The sequence below is a fragment of the Syzygium oleosum genome, unplaced genomic scaffold (assembly GCF_021117445.2).
Source record: "Syzygium oleosum isolate NSW1041296 unplaced genomic scaffold, Sole_v2.1 Sole_v2.09, whole genome shotgun sequence".
Taxonomy (NCBI): Eukaryota; Viridiplantae; Streptophyta; class Magnoliopsida; order Myrtales; family Myrtaceae; genus Syzygium; species Syzygium oleosum.
Window position 1 is genome coordinate 1,749,528 of NW_026607493.1, and position 24,437 is coordinate 1,773,964.

The 24,437-nt window shown below is 39.2% G+C and overlaps 3 protein-coding genes and 1 non-coding gene across 7 annotated transcripts; 2 read left to right on the forward strand and 2 right to left on the reverse strand.

Moving 5' to 3' along the window:
• Positions 1-869: 869 nt before the first annotated feature.
• TRNAI-AAU (transfer RNA isoleucine (anticodon AAU)) lies at positions 870-943 on the reverse strand. The gene has a single exon. It is a non-coding gene; the product is annotated as a tRNA-Ser (tRNA).
• Positions 944-1,487: 544 nt separating this feature from the next.
• On the reverse strand, positions 1,488-4,500 carry LOC115690201 (uncharacterized protein At4g08330, chloroplastic-like). Its single transcript, XM_030616467.2, has 2 exons — positions 4,143-4,500; positions 1,488-2,587 (listed from the first exon to the last, which is right to left on the reverse strand). The coding sequence occupies exons 1-2, from the start codon at positions 4,166-4,168 to the stop codon at positions 2,245-2,247; spliced, it is 369 nt and encodes a 122-aa protein (XP_030472327.2). The 5' UTR covers positions 4,169-4,500; the 3' UTR covers positions 1,488-2,244.
• Positions 4,501-10,477: 5,977 nt separating this feature from the next.
• Positions 10,478-14,394, forward strand: LOC115690196 (uncharacterized). Of its 2 annotated transcripts, none has more exons than XM_056314872.1 (5): positions 10,478-11,461; positions 11,748-12,880; positions 13,770-13,890; positions 14,147-14,211; positions 14,313-14,394. In XM_056314872.1, exons 1-3 carry the CDS (start codon positions 11,116-11,118, stop codon positions 13,851-13,853), a joined length of 1,563 nt encoding a protein of 520 aa, XP_056170847.1. In that variant the 5' UTR covers positions 10,478-11,115; the 3' UTR covers positions 13,854-13,890; positions 14,147-14,211; positions 14,313-14,394. The 2 variants fall into 2 exon arrangements, with proteins under 2 accessions (XP_056170847.1, XP_056170846.1); XM_056314871.1 differs by having other exon boundaries at positions 14,147-14,210; positions 14,304-14,387.
• A 1,390-nt stretch (positions 14,395-15,784) lies between these two features.
• Positions 15,785-24,216, forward strand: LOC115690199 (mediator of RNA polymerase II transcription subunit 19a-like). 3 transcript variants are annotated; one of them, XM_030616461.2, is made up of 8 exons: positions 15,789-16,271; positions 20,321-20,387; positions 21,370-21,659; positions 21,786-22,007; positions 22,444-22,500; positions 22,685-22,813; positions 23,716-23,779; positions 23,858-24,216. In XM_030616461.2, the coding sequence occupies exons 2-6, from the start codon at positions 20,357-20,359 to the stop codon at positions 22,733-22,735; spliced, it is 651 nt and encodes a 216-aa protein (XP_030472321.1). In that variant the 5' UTR covers positions 15,789-16,271; positions 20,321-20,356; the 3' UTR covers positions 22,736-22,813; positions 23,716-23,779; positions 23,858-24,216. The 3 variants fall into 3 exon arrangements, with proteins under 3 accessions (XP_056170892.1, XP_030472321.1, XP_056170891.1); XM_056314917.1 differs by having other exon boundaries at positions 15,785-16,271; positions 22,688-22,813; positions 23,716-24,216; XM_056314916.1 differs by having other exon boundaries at positions 15,790-16,271; positions 23,716-24,216.
• Positions 24,217-24,437: the final 221 nt, after the last annotated feature.

Genomic DNA, 24,437 nt, shown 5'->3' on the forward strand with positions numbered 1-24,437 from the left:
GAGAACGGATGAAGTTCACGATGTTCGGAATTAAAATGACCATCGGATTCATTTGCCTCCAGCTAAAACAGTCGCAAGTAAAAAAACAGTACTTTTAACATTTTTCTAGTAAGAAATGTTAAGTTAATCTCTTTACGGATCAATCGTAGCCTAGCATATTATTAAACAAAATTCGATTTGAGTACTCATAAGATCGTGTGTTTCAAACACTTGCTCGCGTACTCGAGCAACAGAATGAGTCTCGTTCATTCTCATACTAGATACTACTGATTGGTGACTAATGGCAAAACAGAAAATTGTAATTAGCATCCAGTTAAAACAATGACAACATCAATTCTCGTTGTTTTTGGATGCAATGGGGGCTGTTGGCAATGTAAAACAATGAACATGTCAAGTTTGCACTAAGATCATAACTAATCCAGGTTAGTTTGCACTTGGGGAAGTGCCAGTTTGGTTATCCAACGATGACAATGAGAATTAGACTAGTCATCGCATGTTGACGTTGTCCCGTGTCAGGATCCCATCACCATACCTAATCCATTTCATATAGGATTTCCATTACGTTAGGTGAAAGGCGTGTGCCCGCAAAAGTGTTACCTCCGAAAGATTTGAAATTTCTTAGGAATATGTATAAGCTTCGCGGGATGAAAACCTGCGAAAAAATCTCTGCATCAAGGGTTATTCTATTCTGTATCTTCTCTTGATGTATGTCTTTGTGTGATATTGAAAGTCTGCAAATAGCCAATTAATCTTGATATGCGTCAAGCTTACTATATCTCTTACCATGCCTAAGTTAACAAGAAAAATTGAATCGCTCAAAACTCAATTTCAAATGCAAAAACAAACAGCTAAAAGAGATCGGATATATTTGGCCCATGCAAGTCTCGAACCTGCGACCTTCGCGTTAGTAGCACGACTCTCTAACCAACTGAGCTAATAGGCCTCCATGCCATTGGAGGCCGTTAAGACAGAAATGCCTTATGCTGATTATCTAAAAAGTTAATGACTTATTCAATTGCATTGCACATGATAGCTGACATCACAGCAACCAGGAACTGCGACCAGCAACTCCATTAATGAGATGGATAACAGCCCAACAAAACCAGCCACAATTGGTTTCTTTTCCTTTCTTAAGACAAAAGCAAAAGATCTTCAATCCCAAACGCTGAAGAGCTTAAAAATCACTTCTGAGAGTTCACCAAATCCTAGGCAGTTGCTGCTGCAGGGAACTAGTTCGAGTCAATGCCTCTATTTCCAGATGGGCGCCATACTATTTTCTGCAAGATCCCTGAAGAAAACCCCGAACCATCATGCTAGTTGGTAAGTCCAAGTAAAAACTAGTTGACCCCCTTGAGAGTTGCGACAGAAGAGTTGCCTGAATTAAGGAGAGGCAGCATAAAAAGTGTTGCACCAAAAACCATGCTAAAAGCCGAGCGCGGTGAAACTCTCAAGCATTCATTAGAATGAGTATATTGACCACAGGAGAGATCAAGAAATAACCGCTTTTACAAAAAACATAAATTTTTCGAATTACATCGATACTGTCTCTCACCAAAGCACTGTGAACGCTATACATTCCATTTTCTTCATTAATTTGAGCTCTCCACTCTATAACTTAACAAGCCTCAACTTTGAGTATTGATGACTAGCTTCTGTTAGAAGCACAAAAGTGTTTCTCCAAATTGCAACAAGCTCGGCAAAGTTAGTGAAGTTTTGGAAACCTCCAATGTGAAAAGCAGTTGCATCCACGAGATAGCTGAAATAGCTGGCAAATCCAGAACCATTCTTGTGAAGGAGATCTCACGCCACCATCCACCATTACCAACGTTGCAGTCGTACTGTCGTAGAACAACTGCTGAAAACGGATAACCAGCAGCTAGCGGAAATAGACAGTTCTCAAGCAACAGTCAGCAAAGAGAGTTTATGGATTTGCACCTTTGGTTGCAACTGGCGTATTTCTTGCAGCCAGATATAGGAAAAGAAAGACTCTACAGAGACAGGTAAGCAACAAAGTGATTTGAAGAACTAATCATGAGAATTAAGAACGTTCTAAAACGAATGACACTTTAAAGGGAAAGCAAGAAATGGAGTTGTTAGGATGAATAGTCAGTATTCTTGTACTAAGCCACCAATGTGATTTGAACTCTGCAACCAAATGAAGTATGGCTATATGGGTAAAGCAATCATCTGCAACTTGCTCAATGAAGGTTAGACTAACTTTCTGAAGCATTTATTGTCAAAGAATTAGCAGTTCCCCGAAGGCTGTATAGCTAGAATCTTCACGGTGAACTTATTGTAAGAAGATCTAGATGAGTTGGGCGAGTGAAAACCACAAAGAACTGATGACTCCCTATAACCATACCCAATGTGGGCACCACACTTACGGCAGAGAAGTTTTGTCTTCAAGTGGTTACAACCCCAATAAAGCGGAAAACACGTAACTTCATCCACCTGGGTGAATCTGCTGAGATCAACCGAAGGAAAGGTAGTGAAACCTTTCTTCAAGTCTTTATCATATTCCGAACCCACTCCAGCAGCAATCCGATTGGAAGATGCCAAGTTCAGAGGATATCCACAGGAACCACAGCTGCAAGGCAAAGGAAGAACGTGAATTTTACCCAAGAATGGGCATCGGAGTACTTAAAACTCGACTGGCATGCTGCATCATAGAATTATAATTATAGCAAAGTACTAAAGATATATATGTGTGTAGATATACACGAGTGACCAAATCGATGCTAATGAGTTATTGTACAGTACAAGACCATTTCGGCGCTCTAGCCTCTAGCAACTCCTTGTATTGGTATTTTGTCACTGCATCAGTTCTGTACTAGTCCAGAAAAGAGAAACCATACAACTAGAAGCACGAGTTCGAAAATCTAAATGCTTTACCAGCAAAGAAGATTATAAGTATATGAGCTATGAGGAACAGTCATTTTGACTACAGGGAAACTGAAGTTGCGGTATAAAGTAAATGCTGACGTATGCGCATGTTTAAGTAACTGAAACGTGCAGGATTTGAAAGAAGAGGTGGTTAGAAGCACAGTTTAATCAAGAAAAAGGGCCATGTAAGAGCTATAAGATCAGAATCTAACAGAATTTTGGGTGCCTAAAACAACCACTATGAAAAACGGTAAAGAAACTAGAGGGAACTTGGATTTAGTCAGGAACCTTAAGATTCCAAAACTGAGGATGCAAAAACTTGGACTCGTAATTAAGGATGTTGCGGCAAGTGAAACTGTAACTAGTCACTGCTAGGCTGCGCGAGGAAATGTTTTGCTTTGCCGAAACGTTGTTCCTCAACTTTGAGCCTCCACATTTTCATGGTCGAATGAGATGGAGGTAACGGATGTGTAAAATCGCCATGAACCATGGTAATCAGTTATACATATAATGTAGCCATAAATCATAGTAATCGTACACATGGTCAACCAAACTTACCAGAGCTCAAAAATATCTTTTTGTTCAATAAGCACAGTCCGACAAATCTACACTTTCACCAGTAAAAAAGCACTTCCTTTCCTTTTTCCTTCCCTTGAAGGAGAACAAGGAAATGGGTCATTTAGAAGCCAGTGAAAGAACACTGCATGAGCACCATTCCATCTGCCTCCATTCCCCAACTCCAAAAGACCCAAAAAAGATGGAATCTTTTTAATAACCAAAATCAGTCATACAAACTCGGCCTAGTAAGATCGATCAACCACAAAAAGCCGACGCTTTTTAGCCTTAGCGAGTTAGCTTTGACTCTGTTGCATAAGACTCGATCAAATAACCACACATCTCCGAAAAGGAAACGGCAACATGGAAAGGAGACAAGAAAAGAAGCACGTAAATCCCGTCACGAAGTTCTTGCCCCAAGCTCGCGTGACAAATGCAGCAACCATACAAAATCCCATCATCGTCCTCGACATCGAAGCCGCCGCCATCACAAGCAGCAAAATAACCACGAAATCAATCATCAAGAAAACCACGACCCAGATAAGAAAGGGAGCACATCAAATAGACAAACAAGCACCGAGACCACATTCTTTCCGGTATCGAAACCCAGTACCGGGGCCAAGCATCCAAGAGTCTACCAACGCACTGCAGCCAGAGAAAGAGAAAGAGAAAGACAGACAGAGAGAGAAAGAGAGAGAGAGTACCAGTAAGAGACGTCGCTTTCCGACATGCTTCGAGTCGGTGATCCGAGAAAGACGGCGGATTTCGCTGAGGAAAAAAATGATATCTTGGCGAGACTCGGAGTGATCGGAGGCCAATGAGATGGAGAGGCTTTCGGTGGTTCTGGTCGGTGTTCTTTGGAGGCCTTTTGTCCGTTCCGCGCGCGAGGGTTGGACTTTTGGTAAAATTCTACCGGCGGAGAGGGAAGTTAAACAGCGTGGAAGGGACAAGACGGGGGTGATGGACTTTTCAGCAAAGCGGTTGAGCCGTTGACATCGGAGGCAAAACTTCAGTCAGAGCAATCGGGGGGTGGCTTCACGTCTCCGTTTCTTCCTTCGCCTTTGACGTTTCTCTCTCTCTCTCTCTCGCTCTCTCCTTGGTGCGTGCCTTGTCCTTTTCTGAGATGACTTGGACTTTGGAGGCGTGGTTGACTTTTAAAAAGACGAGGAGGAGGAGGACGAAAACAAGGACAAAGGGCAATCTATGCGGGGGTTTGGTCCCCATGCCATCACGATCGGATTTCTCGAGCACCAATCTCGTCCGTCGATGGTCGAACGTTGTAAAGCAAAGCCTCATCCACGAATCTTGACCGCGGACTGTCTCGTAAACTAGGGGTGATCGGTTTTCGAGCAGTCCAATTTCCATCCAAGAATCGAATACGGGACCGGTGCCCTCTAGAACGGGTGGCGTATTCGGTTTTTCTTTTTTTGATTTGTCATTAATTTTCAAGATGAAATTGAAGATCTTCTTGATAATTAAGGCGTTTATATAATCAATAAGTTACCTGTAATATCGTAGGTTTCACATAATTTTTTTCAATTTGAGCTAAAATTTGGTTGGAATGAGCAACTACTATTGATTGGAGCATTTTCTCCTCTAAGTGGGTTTATGCACAAGAACTAAGCAGCTGTTGTGGAATTGGTTCCTCTCCAGCCTTGAAGGTTCTTCTTTTGTGAAATGAAAAATAGATTAGGATTCTTTTTTTAATAGGTTTTCAAGAAATTAAAAAAAAAAATTCAATCAGGTCCAAATGGTTTGAGTGGGCGGTTCCACACTTGAAATCGGGAACCGAACTGGTGCCCCTAAGAGTCACCCAGAACCGGCCGATCCAATCCGGGTGATTCTCAGTTCGGACAATTCCTTTTGCTTATCCCTACGCTGAACAGACGGAAGAATTCGATACTGCTGTCTTTGAAACGATGGTCATATAGAGATCACAGCAAATTGTGTTCTTCTAATGATTTTCTTCCAAAATTTCTTGAAAAAAAGAAAAAGTTCAAATCTTTAAGAGCCTAGTAGTTTATAAGTGATATAAATTAGAATTTACTCGTGAAATTACTCGCTCACCGACCGTCGTCGATGGATATTAGGCGATATCAAGCGACAATATCTCCATGGGATTAAATTGAAATGCTCCGTAACAAGTATAAACTCCTCGTGATAACGCTCGTATCGAGTAGTCGAGATCATCCCTCCCTGTGTTTTTTTTTTTCACAACGAGAATTTGGTATCATAAGAGTTACTATTTTACGAGTGTATGGATGCATTTGATAGCTCATATAGCAGGTACCATCCGTCCTATCCTATTTCCACGGCGCACTCGACAGTCAACACCAAATCAATTGAGATTCCCTTCATTAAAATTTTGAATTTATTGTCTTCGGTCTAGGGTGGAGATGCAATTAGCCTAATCTGGAAAATGACTAGTACTTTAGGAGCGATGTCCTGGCATCGACCGAAGCAACAGATGAAGTTACAACGACAAATTATGGCTAAATAAGACGATCGCAAGCTTCTTCTTGCTCTTCGATGGTGCAATTGAATTGTGATCTCACTTCAATTTCGCGATATTAATCAGCTTTTCTTTATCGAAGATGGTGCACATACAATCGGAGAAGACGAACACTGATAGACAAGACAACTCTGACTCTCTGCGATAGCAATTCTCCGACCACGGCGCAATATTCCCACGATCACGTAGCCTGGACAAGATGCCTGTCGTTAACAACGGTGGTTAGAAGGCCAAAGAGAACTTTTAATTCGTATAAGAAAATTTTGGGATAAGTACATCAAAAGTCATAAAGCTTATCATGAAAGTGTAATTGAATCCTAAAACTTGCAAAAAGTGCAATCAAGTCTTAAAACTTGTTAAATTGATGCAATCAAGTAATTTTGCTTACTCCGTCCAACTTGGCTTACGAAAAATGCTGACATGACCCTTTTTTAATATTTTATCTCTTTTACATAGCGATGATGTGGCTAAAACATGAACATTGAGCTAAAACAATATCGTTTTGGTCCATATTGGATTGCCTGGTTAACAAACCATGGTCAACAATAATCAAGGCCTCATCACCTGGTTTCAACTGTCCTTTTTTAAAATTTAGATTCCTTTTTATTTAATTTATATAAAAGATCGGATTTGAACCAAAATAACGTCGTTTTGTCCTATATTCTCGTTTTAGCCATGTCATCACCATGTAGGAGAGAGAAAATATTAAAAAATAATTACGTGAGCATTTTCCGTTGGCCAAGTTGGACGGAATTAACAGAATGACTCAATTGCACTTTTTACAAGTTTTAGTACTCAATTGCGCTTTTGTGACAAATTTTAGTACTTTCAGTTCATTTATCCTGAATTTTTCTTCTTTTTCACTTAATCGAGCCGAGCTAATCATGGTTTCGTATGCTATCAAGATGGTTAATTAAGTTATTGAAGGCATACTCTTACTTGGTTTGTATCTCACTTGATCACGGATTCAAATTTCTAAATTACCTTTTCGATCTCACAATATTCTGATTCATCTGTGTCTAGTATAAAAATCACCTCAATCTTACTCCAACTTGCATCCCTTGGTGCAATTATGACAAGCTCGCTTAACAAGAGTAGTGATTATGGCTCCAACTGAAAAATCTTCATCAATAATGATTGCCAAATAAAAAAAAAATGGAAAATGATAGTGATAGTTCATAAAATTTAACTTAATGTGTAATGTCATCTTTTGAATTTTAATTTGTTTAATGTGGTCCTTGAATTATTCTTAAATGTTTCATCTAGTCCCTAGATTTTCAATTTGCTCAATCTAGTCCCTTAACTATTCATAAAATGTTTGATTTCACCTTTCAATACTATTTACAAGTTTTTATAATTACACTATTGTCCATATATTAAAATGTATTTCCATTTCAATCCATTATCTTAATCAACAAAACAAATTTGATATTTTTATTTCTCTTATTACTACGATAGTTCCATTTAAGAATATTGTAACTCATTATCTCTACAATAGGAAAATTAGAACCTCATCTAGAGTAGTTGTGACATTCCGAATTTTGACCCATTTTTGGGATTTATAGAACGTTATGCATTTGATAGCTCATATAGCAGGTACCATCCGTCCTATCCTATTTCCACGGCGCACTCGACAGTCAACACCAAACCAATTGAGATTCCCTTCATTAAAATTTTGAATTTATTGTCTTCGGTCTGGGGTGGAGATGCAATTAGCCTGATCTGGAAAATGACTAGTACTTTAGGAGCGATGTCCTGGCATCGACCGAAGCAACAGATGAAGTTACAACGACAAATTATGGCTAAATAAGACGATCGCAAGCTTCTTCTTGCTCTTCGATGGTGCAATTGAATTGTGATCTCACTTCAATTTCGCGATATTAATCAGCTTTTCTTTATCGAAGATGGTGCACATACAATCGGAGAAGACGAACACTGATAGACAAGACAACTCTGACTCTCTGCGATAGCAATTCTCCGACCACGGCGCAATATTCCCACGATCACGTAGCCTGGACAAGATGCCTGTCGTTAACAACGGTGGTTAGAAGGCCAAAGAGAACTTTTAATTCGTATAAGAAAATTTTGGGATAAGTACATCAAAAGTCATAAAACTTATCATGAAAGTGTAATTGAATCCTAAAACTTGCAAAAAGTGCAATCAAGTCTTAAAACTTGTTAAATTGATGCAATCAAGTAATTTTGCTTACTCCGTCCAACTTGGCTTACGAAAAATGCTGACATGACCTTTTTTTAATATTTTATCTCTTATATGTGTTGATGATGTGGCTAAAACATGAACATTGAGCTAAAACAATATCGTTTTGGTCCATATTGGATTGCCTGGTTAACAAACCATGGTCAACGATAATCAAGGCCTCATCGCCTGGTTTCAACTATCCTTTTTTAAAATTTAGATTCCTTTTAATTTAATTTAATAAAATTTATATAAAAGATCGGATTTGGACCAAAATGACGTCGTTTTGTCCTATATTCTCGTTTTAGCCATGTCATCACCGCGTAGGAGAGAGAAAATATTTTAAAAAAATTACGTCAGCATTTTCCGTTGGCCAAGTTGGATGAAATTAACAGAATGACTCAATTGCACTTTTTATAAGTTTTAGTACTCAATTGCGCTTTTGTGACAAATTTTAGTACTTTTAGTTCATTTATCCTGAATTTTTCTTCTTTTTCACTTAATCGAGCCAAGCTAATCATGGTTTTCGTATGCTATCAAGATGGTTAATTAAGTTATTGAAGGCATACTCTTACTTGGTTTGTATCTCACTTGATCACGGATTCAAATTTCTAAATTACCTTTTCGATCTCACAATATTCTGATTTATCTGTGTCTAGTATAAAAATCATCTTGATCTTACTCCAACTTGCATCCCATGGTGCAATTATGACAAGCTCGCTTAACAAGAGTAGTGATTATGGCTCCAACCGAAAAATCTTCATCAATAATGATTGCCAAATTAAAAAAAAAGGGAAAATGATAGTGATAGTTCATAAACTTTAGCTTAATGTGCAATGTCATTTTTTGAATTGTAATTTGTTTAATGCGGTCCTTGAATTATTCTTAAATGTTTCATCTAGTCCCTAGATTTTCAATTTGCTCAATCTAGTTCCTCAACTATTCATAAAATGTTTGATTTCACCTTTCAATACTATTTACAAGTTTTTATAATTACACTATTGTCCATATATTAAAATGTATTTTCATTTCAATCCATTATCTTAATCAACAAAACAAATTTGATATTTTTATTTCTCTTATTACTACGATAGTTCCATTTAAGAATATTGTAACTCATTATCTCTACAATAGGAAAATTAGAACCTCATCTAGAGTAGTATCAGGTTGATATTCTTGTTATTTTATTTTTTTAATTAATAGATTTAACTCAACTTAATTAAGAAACCGCGAAACAAGAGAATTTAAAAATTTTATTTATATAAAAAAGTAGGAACTAAATAAAGGTTATTTTGATGATAATGATCTATAGATATATATACATTCTTCTATATCCTTATGAAAACATTTGTTTTTATGTTGCATTTGGTAGTCCGGATTCGGATCGGGATATGATGGAATAAAAGGGATTTGAAATCCTTTAAAATATCCTTCAGATGGTAGAAATATCCCATCAAATGTTTGGTGCAATCTAAGATAGTATTTGAAATCTTTAAAAAGCACAACTTGAGAGATAATTGAAAATCTTTTAAAATCCTTCTTTTTGAAAATCTTTTAATATCCCATCTCCGATGGCTCGTGTACGACGACTCAAACCCTCTCAACCACTGTCGTCAATAAGCAGTCTCTCGGCCTTGGGAGTTTAACGACTTGCATCAGACGTGACCTCTTCCATTAAGTAAAATTCCGAACTGAACGTCCTCTCATCGTTGCTGGAGGCGGCGGCTGAGGGACGATCGCCAAAGGTGATAAGGATGTGTCTTCAAAGTTCAACGCAACATTTTGAGGAGGAGTACGAGTACCAGAAACAAATGCCGTGGACCGTGCCGGACAAGAAGCCGAGAGAGGAGATCAAGTTGTCCCTCTTGTTGGCATAGGGGGTGGTTCAATCAGACGTGCCAAGGGTTTGTGAGGGGCGATGGCAAGGCAGAGAGGAAGTTCATGAGGTTCTGTAAAGACCGCGCACTTATTGGTGTGCATGAAGGTCCTAGAGGAGGAAGATGAAGATGCACGACAATATGAATCAACACAGGCGAGAACAGGGCGAAGAAGTGGGAAGAAAGAAAAGAAAAAATTAAAAGAAAATACCTTAAATGGGCCTCATATTTGACTCTCTCAAATACAACATTCTAAGGAGGAAAAAGTAAGAGACAATATGATTAATATACCGCGAAAAGGAGTATTTGAACCAAATGCGAAGTTATTAAGGGCCGGGTTTATCTCACTCCCTAGGCCAGATTTCATATCCGGCATTTTATCCGGTCCAAAGAATTTCGCAAACTCCGAATACGATAATTTCATGTCATATCCGGATTCAAATTAGCTTACCAAACACAGTCAAAATTTCAGAAAGTATTTGCATCATTCTAGGGAAAGAAAACTCTGGTTGGGTGCGAACCGAGCGAGGCGACTGTCCAAGGTGGACAAACTCGAAAGCGGCGGTCTAGTCCGCCGTTGAACCCGGCGATACGAAAGAGGAGAACCCTGAAACTCAACCCCGTCCATCGCCGGACTCCGTCGTGCGCTCGCCGCTCCGCCGAATCGGGGTACCCTTCTCCTCCTCCTCCTCCTCCTTCTATGCATCTGCGCTCATCCTTAGAGCCACAATTCGTCTCCGTCGCTGCATCTTTCTGGGGCGATGTCTGCTGTTGAATTCTGATGTGTCGTTCTGTGTCTCGGCTTTCGGCTACGCTTCCGATGGCGTATTCCTTCCGTTTATCGCGTTTTCCGAGCAGTCTCTCGTCGGCAGGCGCCGATGTCGATGAGCCGGAATGCGCTTGATTAGGGTTCTTCTTCAAATTCGCGCCTTTTATTACATTATCGAGCTTGGTCGTTTGAACTGTTCGCTTCTTCAATACGGCAATACCCTCTTAGTCTTTTTGCTCGCCGTCTCAAAGCAGGAGGGGTTTCGATAAAGCACCTCGAGTTTTTCGAGCGCCGAGGAGTTTCCGAAAGTTGGGATGCCATCATGATTCATCTGTCTCTTTCGAAACCTGATGCTAATGATAAAGGAGATAGTGCCTCTGCCGAGGCGATTGTCGCTCTCTTGCATCGGTTGGGAACTGCCATCTGGTCGATAGTCGTGTCTTCCGGAGCTAAATCGGAGGCTCGACTGTGGCTTTGCAAAAGTGTATCACTGATGGCGTCGTTGTCTCCCCGTGATCAGCGAGATCTATTCTGGAACATGCTGAGGTCTAAGTCAGCTAATCTGGAGTTGGCATCGCAACTCTTGCAAATGTTATTCGAGAAGAGACCGCGCCTGGCAGGCTCAATCCTAGCCAAGAGAAGCCACATGCTGGAGAAATTTTTTCAAGGTAAATATCGATGAGCAGCTTTGGGCACTGTGCTGTGGGAAGAGAGCTGTCTTATGTAATCCTAGAAAGAAAAGGGTCACTACTTTTGGCAAAGATAATAAAAATGAATAAAATTGAAGCTCTCTGGCAGATAATTAACCTGGCCTTTCATTGTTGCAATTTTCTGATGAGACGAATGCTTGTCACGTGGCATACCAGTCTGTCAATTGGCAATATGTTAAGGTAGAGCTTATATTCAATGGTGTTTGGTTGTAAATGATTTTCACATCTATGACGGATAATGCAGGAAATCCGAGGCGTATATTAAAGTGGTTTTCTAACTTCGATGCTGGTGGTGGGTCAGATCATAAAAAAGGAGCAAAGGCCTTGTCTCAATTTGCTTTCATTAATCGTGATATTTGTTGGGAAGAACTTGAGTGGAAGGGAAAGCATGGTCAGTCACCTGCAATGGTTGCTACCAAGCCACATTACTTTCTTGATTTGGATGTTTTGAGGACGATTGAGAACTTTGTTGAATACGTGCCTGACTTTTGGTCTTCCAGTGAGTTTGCTGAGTCACTGAAAGATGGTGAGATTTTGTCTCTGGACACAAAATATTTTGTCGAACTTTTCATTGATTTGATGTATGAGGATGACTCGAGAGATGTATGGGAAGCTGTAGATGATTTTCTCATGGACGCGTCATTCTCCTCTCTATGTAACCACCTCCTCATTTCTCTCCAAGAGAGTGAACTCCTCATTTTCCTGAAATCGCTTAGCAAATCTTTCAGCTCGCCTGTAGAAAATATGGAACTTGGCAACTCGTCCTGCTGGTTAGAAATTGTCCTCTCCAAGTGCAAAGATTTTGCATCTATTGATCAGTTGCTCCTGTTAAATATGGTTGTTAATCAAGGTCGCCAGCTTCTGCGCCTCATGCAAGATGAAGAGTGTCAGGAGGAAAAGGAAAAGGTGCAAGATATAGTATCGCAGATTTTCAATGCCTCAAGCAGTTCCAGCGGCTTTGCTGCAATCCTGGAGGGGTGCCTTGGCATGCGGACCCTTGATGTGGTGAAACTGTTGGGACTTTACTCTTGGGTTATTCATTACGTACTTTCCAAAGAATGTCAGACCTTGGAGTCATGGGAGTCTTTGTTTATACTTAATGGGATTACTTTTAGGAAATCTGGTACATATCCAATCCTGGATCATGATGGAATAAAACAGGAAGAAAATCGGTCTAAGTTGGATAATAAATCACCAGGTGCTATTTATTCTAAGAAGAAGGAGAAAAGGAGAAAGAAAAGGAGGAGGACTGTTGCCTTCAATGATGATGGCAGTGATGATGATGATCTTTTTTTGCGGGCTGATGGGCTGGACGTGCAATCTCGGACCAGAAGTTGGCTGCTTTCCACAGACGGTTTTTCCACACCATGGACCATGGTAAGTGCGATAGCATATTTGTTCTGGCACTTCTTTTTCTGTGTTTCGTATCTTTGCTATCCGTTTTGCTATGCACTTTCTTGGTGTGGGCAGCCTGTTGGTTCGACCTGAAAAACCATTGGCTATCTCAGCATTGTGAGCTGGACTCCTAATTTCAAAGAAATTGGAAAAGAATTTTTTGTTAGGTTCTGATTGAAGGTTTTCTTTTAGCCCTAGAGCAAAATCTGCAAAACTGAAGAAGTAGAAGTTAGAAAATTTTGTCAGCCTCATCATCATATGATCAATGGTCCATTGTGAGGTTGCTTTGCATTTGAGATTTTGCCTTTTGAGCTTTTTATTTTTTGGGCCAGATGCCTTTTGAACATTTTTGTTGGCCAGATGCCTTTGAACATCGACTTCATGAAAGTCGTAATCAGCATTACATTGATTTTGGCATGTTTGGGAGTCAATGCCCCTTCAGATCCATGGCTATAGTTATTCATCACTGCTCTAACAAGCATATGCATGAAGATAGTTTTTAGCAAGGACTTTGAACAAGATTTTGACTTGATATTGGATAAGTCGGATATTTTGGAGCTCTCTATAATCTGTAATTTTCCAAAGTGTTTAAGCCAACGCATATCCCCAGCTATTCAGCCAGCTTCGTGTGGCCTGTTTGGATTTTTGAATGGATGAAAACGGTGGTTCTGTTTCTTTTTTTGGACCTAGATGCTTTTTGTATTTTGTAACATCTGATCGATGAGTGATATGTAAGCTGCAATATGGTGCTTTTTTTAGGGGATTGTGCTTTTTTTGCTTAACCACTAGAAGCTCCAGGACATTTTTACTGCAGATAGATGAGACAGTCACTAATTGAATTTGCACGTTCTGATCTGTGATGGTCTTTTAGCCAGACTTGCCAGAGCACCTTGCGAAGCACTGCTTCTCTGTGTGGATGAAGTGGGTTTTCGCAAAACAAACTGATGCAGCCTAACATGTTTGGTCCAACAACGTTAGTGGCTCTGTCACAGGTAATTTATGTACTCTTTTGTGTGAAAAAGTTCTTCTGGTGGACTGAAAAAGTTGCTATTAATTGAATTGCCAAGAAGAGAAAGTAGATATGCATGTTTCTTGTTGCAATTAAAATTTAATCAATCCGAGTCATTGGAGAGGTTGATCAAATTCGCTAAGAAGAGAAAGTAAACATTCAAGTAGTGATACATGTGCAGGAAGGGCAATTATAAATAAAATCGGAGGAAATAACTCTAGATTGATTTGAACATGCAGGTTGCTCCAAAACTATGGTTTTATCCTCATTGAATATTCCGAGTTCCTATTCTTCTGATGAACAGGTATCAGATTATGCATTCCACTGATGATTTATCTTATTATTATCATGCGTTGTTATGCAAATTTTTATTGTTTCTTTGGTTTATCACCCTGTGGCTGCCAGGTGCACCAGCAGGCGGTTAATAAAAGTTATTTTCTTCAGAAACCTTGCCCCGCATCCCTTGGAGCCTAATAGTTTGGATTGAAGCTCTTCTCAGAATGGTGCCGTCACTGAGCTTGGATATATTTTACTGAAGATAGGATGTAGTTTACAACTGCACGATTGGCCCAACAACACGCTGTTTGAAGTAGTTCGTTGGAATGTATTTGGGAGGTGGACATGGTGCCGATTTTTTTTGAGGTCCATGTTGTCTAGATTCTTGTAGCCTATGGTAAAGAACAAGGTAATGTTTCGGTTTTCTTCCGTGGATACTAAGCTGAAGTTTGACTTCCGAGCGTCCATGGGTAGTTTACCACTTGCTTTTTGGGTCATGACCATTAATAGCCACAGATGACAGTGCGAAGGTGTCCGGAGGTTGTGAAGAACTGCACCGCACCGGGATTGGGTTCTTTGGATCAGGTTGAATCCAGGTTGCCGTGGAATGGTATGGACTGATTGCTGAAATCTGCCCAATTTGCCCAAGACTTGGTGTGGTCCAGAAATTCTCAAGAAAGGCTGGTCGGCGAAAGCAGAGCGAGCGGCCATGTGCTCGCGTTCGTCGCGCAATATTCCTAGCTTGGAGGAGTGATATTTCGGAGACTCTGTTCACGAGCTCTGTAACTTTAAACTACTTTAATCAGCGTGCAGAGTCGAAAGAGCATAGTTAGTGTAGAATATGCACATCTTTTGTTTTCGCTTGGGAGCATGTAGAGTACGTTTTATCTGTGATTGACCTCGGTTGAATTCGTTCCCCAATTGGGTCAATCATCCGAACCTTCGTGATATGCTAGCTTGACAACACCATTTTGCTATTGCCAACGTTCGCGTACGGCGATCCGTCTTAACAATTACGACATAGTCAGGGCGGGAGTGACGTGTCGCCATGGTTGTCGATGCTATTTGACTCCCCGCGGTGGTGACGGCCATCTAGCGGTGATTGATTTGGGCGTTATCGATCGGTGTTACCAAATTGAGTAATGAATTTTTTTATTATCAAGATCGCCTCCAGAAAATTACAAGCCGTCTAGAGAAAGTGAACAATTACTCTTAATTTTGGTATACGGTTAATTTCATTTCCTTTTCTAGATCATGATATTTCTCAAATCAGACGCTTTTAATAAGAAAGAACGTACGGCGACAGAGATGACAACACGCCATCAGCTCGTGGCGTCGGCTATGGCGGCTGAACGGTGGCTATGGCTGTGAAGATCGGTAGTCAGTTTAGAGTCGCCACCAATCCACAAATATCCGAAAATTATATGTTTTCAGGGAGCTTTAGCTTATGAACGAAATGCACCAAATTTTACGTGTGAAAAATCGAGGGCAAGCTTGTCAAATGCAAAAGGAGACAAATCGTATTTTTATTGACCAAGACAGGATCCTAGATCACACAGCCAGGTGACGAGGTGGTCATCATATACCCCAGACAGAGAGAGAGAGGGACCAAACCGAGAAAACTAACGTTTGAAACCCTAATAATTTCCCCCGCTCTCCCAAGAAAACGAAATCTCCTTCTTCTCCTCCTCCTCCTTCTCCAATTCGTTTCGCCCGTCAGAACTCTTCCCATCTCCCCCGCACCGACTCGATCGAAGCCTCCTCCTAACCATCTCAATTCCCATTGTTTTGCTCTCTCTTTGCTCAGTCCGGCCCACGCGGCCGATGGAACAACATCCCGAATTCGTCTCTCTGTTCGCGTGCGAATTCGTTCGGCGAAGCTGAATTCAAGAACTCATCTGGGCTTCTTGTTTTTGTTGCTGTTGCTTGGTTTCAAGTTCGAGCCTTACTTGAGCTGGGATTCGAATCAGTGTAAAGCTTTTTCAGCTGTTTCAGAGACTAAGTTTGGGTAGAGAGAGAGAGGTTTTGAATTCTTCCTGTCACTGTGATCTGTCGAAGAATAAGCGGCGACCCGGGTTGTTGCTAAAGGTACGAACTTTTTTTCGCTTTAGTGGAGTCAAATTCTTGGGTTTTGATTCCTTGAAATTTCTCTTTGCGGTATCCGTGTTCTTTTTGGAGTCCCTGTCGTCATGGAACTACGGACTTGCTCCGGGCTTTAGATGCGAGTGTTTTCTTGGGCAAAAAGGGTCTGTTGGGTAGTTAATGATCTTCTGTGCCATTGCTGATTGGAGTTCGAGAATGCCCGTCGGAGTTTCTTTCCTTATACTTGGACGCGCGTGAGGTTTCAATTCCGATATCGCCTAATCTTTGCCTCAAAACTCGTAACAGAGTGGACGTGTCAAGAGTGCCATGTTTGTCTAGATCCATAATTGCAGTTTCAGCTTAGTTATGATTTTCCAGAGGGTTGTTAATAGATTGGCGGGTTTATCGGTGAATATGCGCTTTTCTTCATTCTGATAGTGTGCCATTTTAGCACGTTAAGGAAACTCATATATGCTATTGTAAGGGTTGCTTGCCAGTTGCTACACATTTTTGTAACATGGTCGGCACCATACATCAGGTAATTCTTCTTAAGTACTCGGGAGACTTTGCTGCTTAAAACTATCCCTAAAATTTTCAAAGATTGCATAGATAGCAAAACTAGCAATTTTTGCTTTGGTCTAATCATCGCTTTATTAAATGTTCATGATTGGTTGAATTTTGCTCCTTGAAATGCATATACAATGCATTGTGGTTGTTGTCTACCGAGAGCATTAATGCTATGCTCAAATCAGTCTTAGGGCCCAAGTTTGTGACATCATCAATAAATTGGATCTATAAGCATGTTCTTGCATTGTTTTCATCTATGATTTACTTGTTGGTATTATGGCCTTGATATTGCGTAGATCTGGCTTTGAGTCTCTCCCTCACGTGCCTGTCAGTTAGAACCAAAAGTAGAAAAGAGAAATATAATAATTGCATCTAAAAAGGCGCTCCCTAGTATGCAAATCTTATTCAGTTGGGTGTTTTTTCAAACATTCATAAAATCGTCATCAATGCGCAAATTTGTCATGGAGCTCATCTTTGAAATAAGACTCGGATCTTGAGTTTGAAGTAATCCAGAGTTGATTTATTTGGTTGTTTATCCTTTATTAGGCCTTGAGTCTGCCTCCTGATCTAGTTACCCATGCCAAAAAGGGAAACCAAAGGTAGAAATGTATCTATTACGGCGTGTGGCCACCACCGTAATAAGCAAATTGGATGCATCAGGGTGTTACTTCTAAAGGGCTAAGCATGAGGCTTGAATATACAACTCTCAATTGAACTTTCATTTATAATTGGTTTATCTAGGGTCCATTAATGAGGCTTGAACCTGTATTTTCAGTCCATCTCCAACATCCCAATTGGCTGAAGTTGAAAAAAGGAGAAATACAAATAGGGAAATGTCTATATGATGCTATGTTGGCTCACAAAGATGAATCTAATTGACTCGTTATGTAACTATATGAGAATGCGGAATCATTGCAGACGAGCCAATATAGTAATTCAACACCTTAGAAAGAGACCAGCTAAGTGAGTTGGCAACATGTCAGTTACAGAGAACTATGTTACCTCCTCGTGGATTTGTGTAGTTCAGTTGTTAATGATGTACTTGTTGTCCCTTACTAATAACCTTATATTGGTAAGAGAAAAGCATCCTAAAATTGATGGAGTTCCATTGTACTTCACACAACAATCAGATATTCTACCCTCGTTATTTGTTATTTTGTATTTTTCAGTTAATGTCCACATCATTAGAAGAGCTGTGCTAGTCATGAATGACGGTTTTATACTGTCTCTGCTATTAATCTAAATTGTCATAGTACTTCCTGTTCGATAAATTTCCCCAGCATTTCTCACATTCTTAGATTGCTGGAACTTCGTGTACTTAATTTATCCAGTTTAAGTATAAGCTCTTGCTAAAAGACCAAATAGCATGTTCATATGGAACCTTGAGCTTTTAGAAAAGAATATTTTCGTTATATATTATGCCTGTTCCTGTTTTGTGTGTTTAGTCCATACTATGGCAGTTTTTTTCATAATCTATTCCCGTACTACTTTTCATATGAGAAAACTCTTCAGACTTCTACCGTTTTCCTAAGTTCCATTAGCGGGGTAACTCCCATGAGGGCTTTCCGAAGGGTATCTCCGCGAGTCATGGTATTTGATGTATCATATCTCTGTCTTCAGTACTGTTGCTATTATACAATAGGAGTTTCTTGTGTAATTATGTGGTACTTGTTGTTTATAGTATCCACCATATCTACTTATGTTGATTTATCATTTTGGAATTCAAGATCAACTTATAATTTGAGATCAACTCAGGAATTTATTATAAAAATTTCTGACATCTTCAAGCATGGTTTAATATGGCAATGTACATACACCTGGAAGCTCTTTAATTCCCCAATTTTGCTAAATCATCTCAGTTTGTTTGTATTTGTTTTAATTAATCAATACTTTGATTGATCTAGGCATCTGTCCGTAGTTTGTGGTTTTGCTCTGCTTCATATGATTAGATCTGTTTGAATATTTGATCTCTGTATAAAATCTGTGGTTTTGCCAGATTTTGTACTAGATCATTTATGTAGTGCTTAAATTAGTCCAAATTTTTTTTAGTCGAAATTTCTTGTTGGATCATTAAATCTTATCGCAACGAAGAGAAACAAAAACAATGCATCCCTTGGTTTTCATTTCCTCCATATTTCAATTAAAGTGGTGCCCTTTAATTTCTGGTTTTCCATACCTCCCACTTGTTATAGTTTTTCTTGATGAATACGTGATCCGCGCAGTAATGAAATTATGAACTTTTTTCTTGTAAATATTTCACCTTTTAGGGAAAGTAAATGATAGCTGTGAAAAGGTGATGGTTTTTAAACTCATAATTAACGTGCAGATTTGGTCTGGATTCAGCTTAATCTTAGAAATCTGCTTTGTTAATGGGTTCGATGATGAACCCCGAATTGCCCACCCAAGGTGACGCTTGAACAGCAACTCCATGGACATTGCTTTGTCACTTGGTTTATGATGTCTATTGATATTGTATCATGGCCAAGCCTTGTCCATTGTGGTTTGGAACTTCCTTCATTTCATGTATATTGTACTTTTGAACCTGTCCTTCAAACTTCAAAGATAAGTGAAAAAAAAAGAAACTGAACTTTTGTACCTGAAGGAGTGCTAACAATTAAATTCAACTTTTCAGTAAGTTGATTGGCTATCTTAGGAAGAAGAGCTGATGAAAGGAAGATTTTCAAGAGGACTTGGACAAAGGCTTTCTTTAGAGGAATCGATTTCTTTTCTTCTCTTTTCTTTTCTTTTGGGGGTTGGGGGATGAGGGAAATGATGAATGCTGTTATATTGTATGCTTGATGCAGTTGGTATCCCTTCCTAAAACTAGGATTACAAATAATCATTGAAAAATTGACACAAATTTTTTTTCATCTGCCTTTCATGATTTTGCACTCTTATCATATGATCTTGTTATTTAAGCTTTTCAAGGAGATTGCTGAAACTCTACTATCATTGGAGCAGTTATAAGTTAACTTGCTGTATCCCATTTTACCAGCCCCCGTTACTGAAGTTAATTTTTTTGCTGTTATAGAATTCTGTCAGACGGTCTCTTGATGGATATCCTATCTCAGCCATTTTGTGCTTTGAAAAGATAGTCAGTGTCCCTGGGCTAATGGATAGAAAATATGCACAATTTTGTAGAAGATAGATAGCCTATTCGTTAAGTGCCTGATTAACTGGATGTTAGAGCTTCACATACTTGCACTGCTAGAGGACAGAAATATCTGAATTTTTTATTTCTTGCGAAGGAATGGTTCCTGGAAGGTTGATGTATCTGTTTGTTACTGTGAAGACTATTCTATTTACTTATTTGATGCCAATAGTAGATGTTATTATCATGCTTACTTGAATTGATGTTTTCTTGTAGCCTTTGTGCTGTCCATAGAATGGAACAGTGTGTTTTGCATCTCTTTATGCCTTGATTTTTTAATGAATTCCTGCTTTTCTTGAGCCATCTAAGTAACAATATTTCTTGTTTGAAATTGCAGTCATAGTTGTGGTTAGCTGCACCATGAAAGATTGATATGGATCCAGAAAGCAAGAATTTTGGAAAAGGTATCATGTTGTTATGGGATTGGATCTTTGTTAAAAATCATTTTGTTTGTCTGTTCATTTTTTTAAGTACATGTCATGATCATTGGACAAAACACACCGATCAGCACCACTTTCAATTAACAAATAAAAATCTTAGGATCCGTCTGAATTGACTTTTGCTTTTTACTTTTTGCTTAATCTAATGGCTCATACACTTCGTTTTTTTTTTAAATCCTAAACAGTTGAAACTTTCAGATTTCAATAATATTAACACGTAGATTCTCATATAATTCGCTCATAGGTTTTCAAATTTGAGTAATATATTAAGTTTTGGCGGGAAAGCTGAAACATACTATTTACTTTTGCTAGATCTTAATCAACAAGCCCTTTTTTAATTTTCTTCCTTCATCATTTTGCATCTGATGTTGATAGGATCTGAGGGTGAACTGATGCTTCTTGTGTGCTTTTCTTCACTTTGAGAGATGGTATAATTATGTACTCAGCATTCCATGTTAGGGGAGAGTGTCCCTATCGATTATCCTCCATCCAGGAAAAATCTATATGGTGATCAGATGCACTATGTTAAGGGCAATAATGATTTATAAATCTGCTTTGCATGCACATTTTACTGAAATTGGTGAAAATGTTGGTGTTGGTATGAGTGTTATATTTACACAGGATGAGAGCAGGAGAAGGTAACTTTTAATTGCACTTTAATTCTTATGGAATATTTTGCACAATTAGCACCATTTCTGTTTCTTTTCTGGATTGCTGATCTACACTTATGTATTAGTCATCCGTTCTCGTAAATTATGATGAATGTGCACATCTCCCTTTTTGCAGGGATGTTTCTGCTTTTTGCTTGCACTTATTCATATTGACTTTATGTTCACTTTGTGCATGTTGAATTTCGCTGCACTGATGTTTCAGTGTTCCCTTTAAAGCTTGATTTTTTGGTTAGCTTACATTTCTACTTGCTGTATCGTTCTATTTGATCTTTTAGGACCGAGAGAATTGACTGGTGCCGTAGATCTCATAACTCACTTTAAGCTGTCGCCCCATCATGAATTTTTCTGCAAGAAGTCCCTGCCATTGTCACTTTCTGACACCCACTATCTTCATAATTTGGTGGGAGATACTGAAATTCGGAAAGGAGAGGGGATGCAGTTGGATCAGCTCATTCAGAGTACATCAAACGGGAGAGATTCTCACTTCCGCATACAACCTTTTGACCTAGATTCTCTCGGAGATGCATTCCTTCTTAGGGAAACAACCCGTGTTGACTTGCCTGCAGTAAGATTTATGCTACTCCTGTTGTGAAGTTTTCTCTGGTTTTCCATTCTGTTCCTTTTTTGTAGCTATTTAGTGCCTTCGCGTGTTGTTATTGCTGGCTTGCTGATCTTACATTTACTTTGTTAGACGGAGAAGGGGATTCCGACCATTTCAGGAAAATCAAGAAGTGAATCAAAGGATAAGGAGAAAAAGCATAAAAAGAATAAAGATAAGGAGAAAGATAGAGAGCATAAGAAGCACAAGCATCGTCATAAAGATCGGGGCAAAGACAAAGACAAGGAAAGGAAAAAAGACAAAGTTGGGCAACATGATTCAGGAGTCGACAACTCCAAAAAACATCATGAAAAGGTTTGACTTTTGAATATTAAACTAGTCTACCTTCCCCCTGCTCTTTCTTAAGCCTAAAGTTGGTTATGATGGAACTGGATAATTGCCATTTTTCTTATACTGATAACACTAAGAAACTTTGAATGACGATTGATGTATACCTTTGTGAGCCAAAAAATAAAATGATGTGTACTTTTGATCGGATGAAAGTTTAAAATATAAGACCTTTATCCTTGATTTTGTCAATCATTTATCTTTTTTTATCAAGTAAGGGGACAACAAGGCCAGAAATCAGGAGCCTGTTTCGATGGGCTTCCAATAAGTCACATTCGGATTTCTTAGCCGAAAAACCAAAAAGCCAGAAGCAGCCATTCTTTAAAATATTTAAAAAGAAAAAAATAGTCAGTTAATAGTATTTTGGTGGATTTTATTATGACTGTACATTGTGCGTCAACAGAAAAGAAAGCATGATGGAGATGAAGATCTTAACGAGCACAAACACAAGAAAAGTAAGGTATTACATTCTGTGCTAAACTTGGGACTATTTTCTTCATCTTCTTCTTCTTCTTCTTTGTTTCTGAATCTTTAAATGCTGCGGTACTTCTCTGGTTGCATGATAGTTTCCTCCATATATTCCTTCAGTCCTTTATCTATTTGTGCTTATCAAGCTGGCCTCCGTATTGTTTGATGTTTTACAGCATAAGAGCGCAAAACTTGATGAGGTGGGAGTCATAAGAGTTGCGGGATGATGTGGTGGCATATTATAATAGTTCACGTGCCGTCTTCATGTTTTATCAGTCTGGGGATTTCTCTTACTGTTACTTAAGGTACATTCTTGATGCTCCATACACCTTAATTCTATGCTTTTACTTTTATGGAACTTTAATTAGTCGGTTCTTTTCCGCCAGAGAGCTCTTGCTTGTAATGAGTGCATTAAAAGATTGAAATTTTGATTATTCTTTGCGGCAGTCCGCAATCAACCATCAATTTCTGATAATGTATTTGCGTTTAGTGAACATTGAGCACTATAGTTGATAATAACTGTCTACTAGACTGGATTTTTTTTTCCAAATAAAAGACATGCTTATCTCTATAACGTAATTTTGCGATAATTTTTTTTTATCTACGGCCATCGAGGGAGTGTACCTTAAGTGAACATATGGCTACATATTGCATTTCAGGCATAAGCACATTTGCTGATGAAAACTAGGCAAACACGCAGGAGTATAAATTGCATAGCCTGCACCCTCCCGCCCCTCCCGCCCCTTCCCTCCTCTTTTCTTCAACTGTCAAACTCCTATTGGCTTAACGAATTTGATCTGAAAAATTTAGACTGGTTTAGATAGTGATTCTCTGTTTAGCAGCTGGTGGTCCAGCTAAACCGGCTGCTACAAACATTTTCAAATTTTTGGCACAAGGGACAATAATACTGGTTTAAGTTTGGACCAAATATACCATTTTAAGTTTTAGTTTGCTAGTATGATGCTTTTCTGATTGCTTGCTTGGTACCAAAGTTATCTTTTTGACATCAAATCTGTAATGCGACTCAGATCCCCTAGTGAATTTGGTTTACCACAGAGAGGGAGGGAGGTTGGGGGTGGGGGGGGCTGGGGGGGGGTGGTGGGGGGGGTGGTCCGCGCTGTGGGTGGGGGTGTTGTGGGTGGGTGGTTTGTGAGGGGCTGCTCAAGTAACTACAGAACTTTGACATTCTGTTTTTCTGTTCATGCAGAGTGACTGAAAATTGACCAAAGATTTGAAGGTGAATTCACCTTTGAAGAATATTCAGATGTGAGGTATAATTGCTGAATTTGATTTCTTTGTATTACAACTGGGGATTTCATATAGTTGAAACTAATTTTTTTTTCCATCAGCTTAATGGCAGAATTGGATGTCCAGCTCTTTAACATTGTTAATTATTTCTTTAATTTGGAAGCATAGTTCTATACTTAGTCTGAACCAGAGTGTCCAGTTTTGACTCCCGAGGAATATTTATTTTGGACTTTAGAGGGGATGTGTATATCGGTATTCTTTTCCCCTCATCACAGTATCAAATTAGTTATGTCTAATATGCGTAATTTACTAAGAGGGTTGCAAGCGTTGAGGAATATGTCGTGCATAATGATACCTCAGGACATAATGTTCAGTGTATTGTTATGTCAAACAACGGCAATTGCCTTCAATTAATTACTGATGGTGTTTCAAGGGGAAAAAGATGGTGCTAGTTGTTGTACATGGAAAGTGTTACAGTGCTTCCTTGTTTTGTCCGGAAAGTTTGCTTTGATCATCTATCTTGTGCCTGCAAATCATGATCTGCTTTGATCTATTGAAATCACAATCTTTGGGAAACCTGCAGCTATATGCCTTTTAGCTAGCCAGAAATCCTGTCAACTGCATAATTTGCAGTTTATTTCATAAGATGGCCACACCCAACTCGTGGTTAACCCATCATGT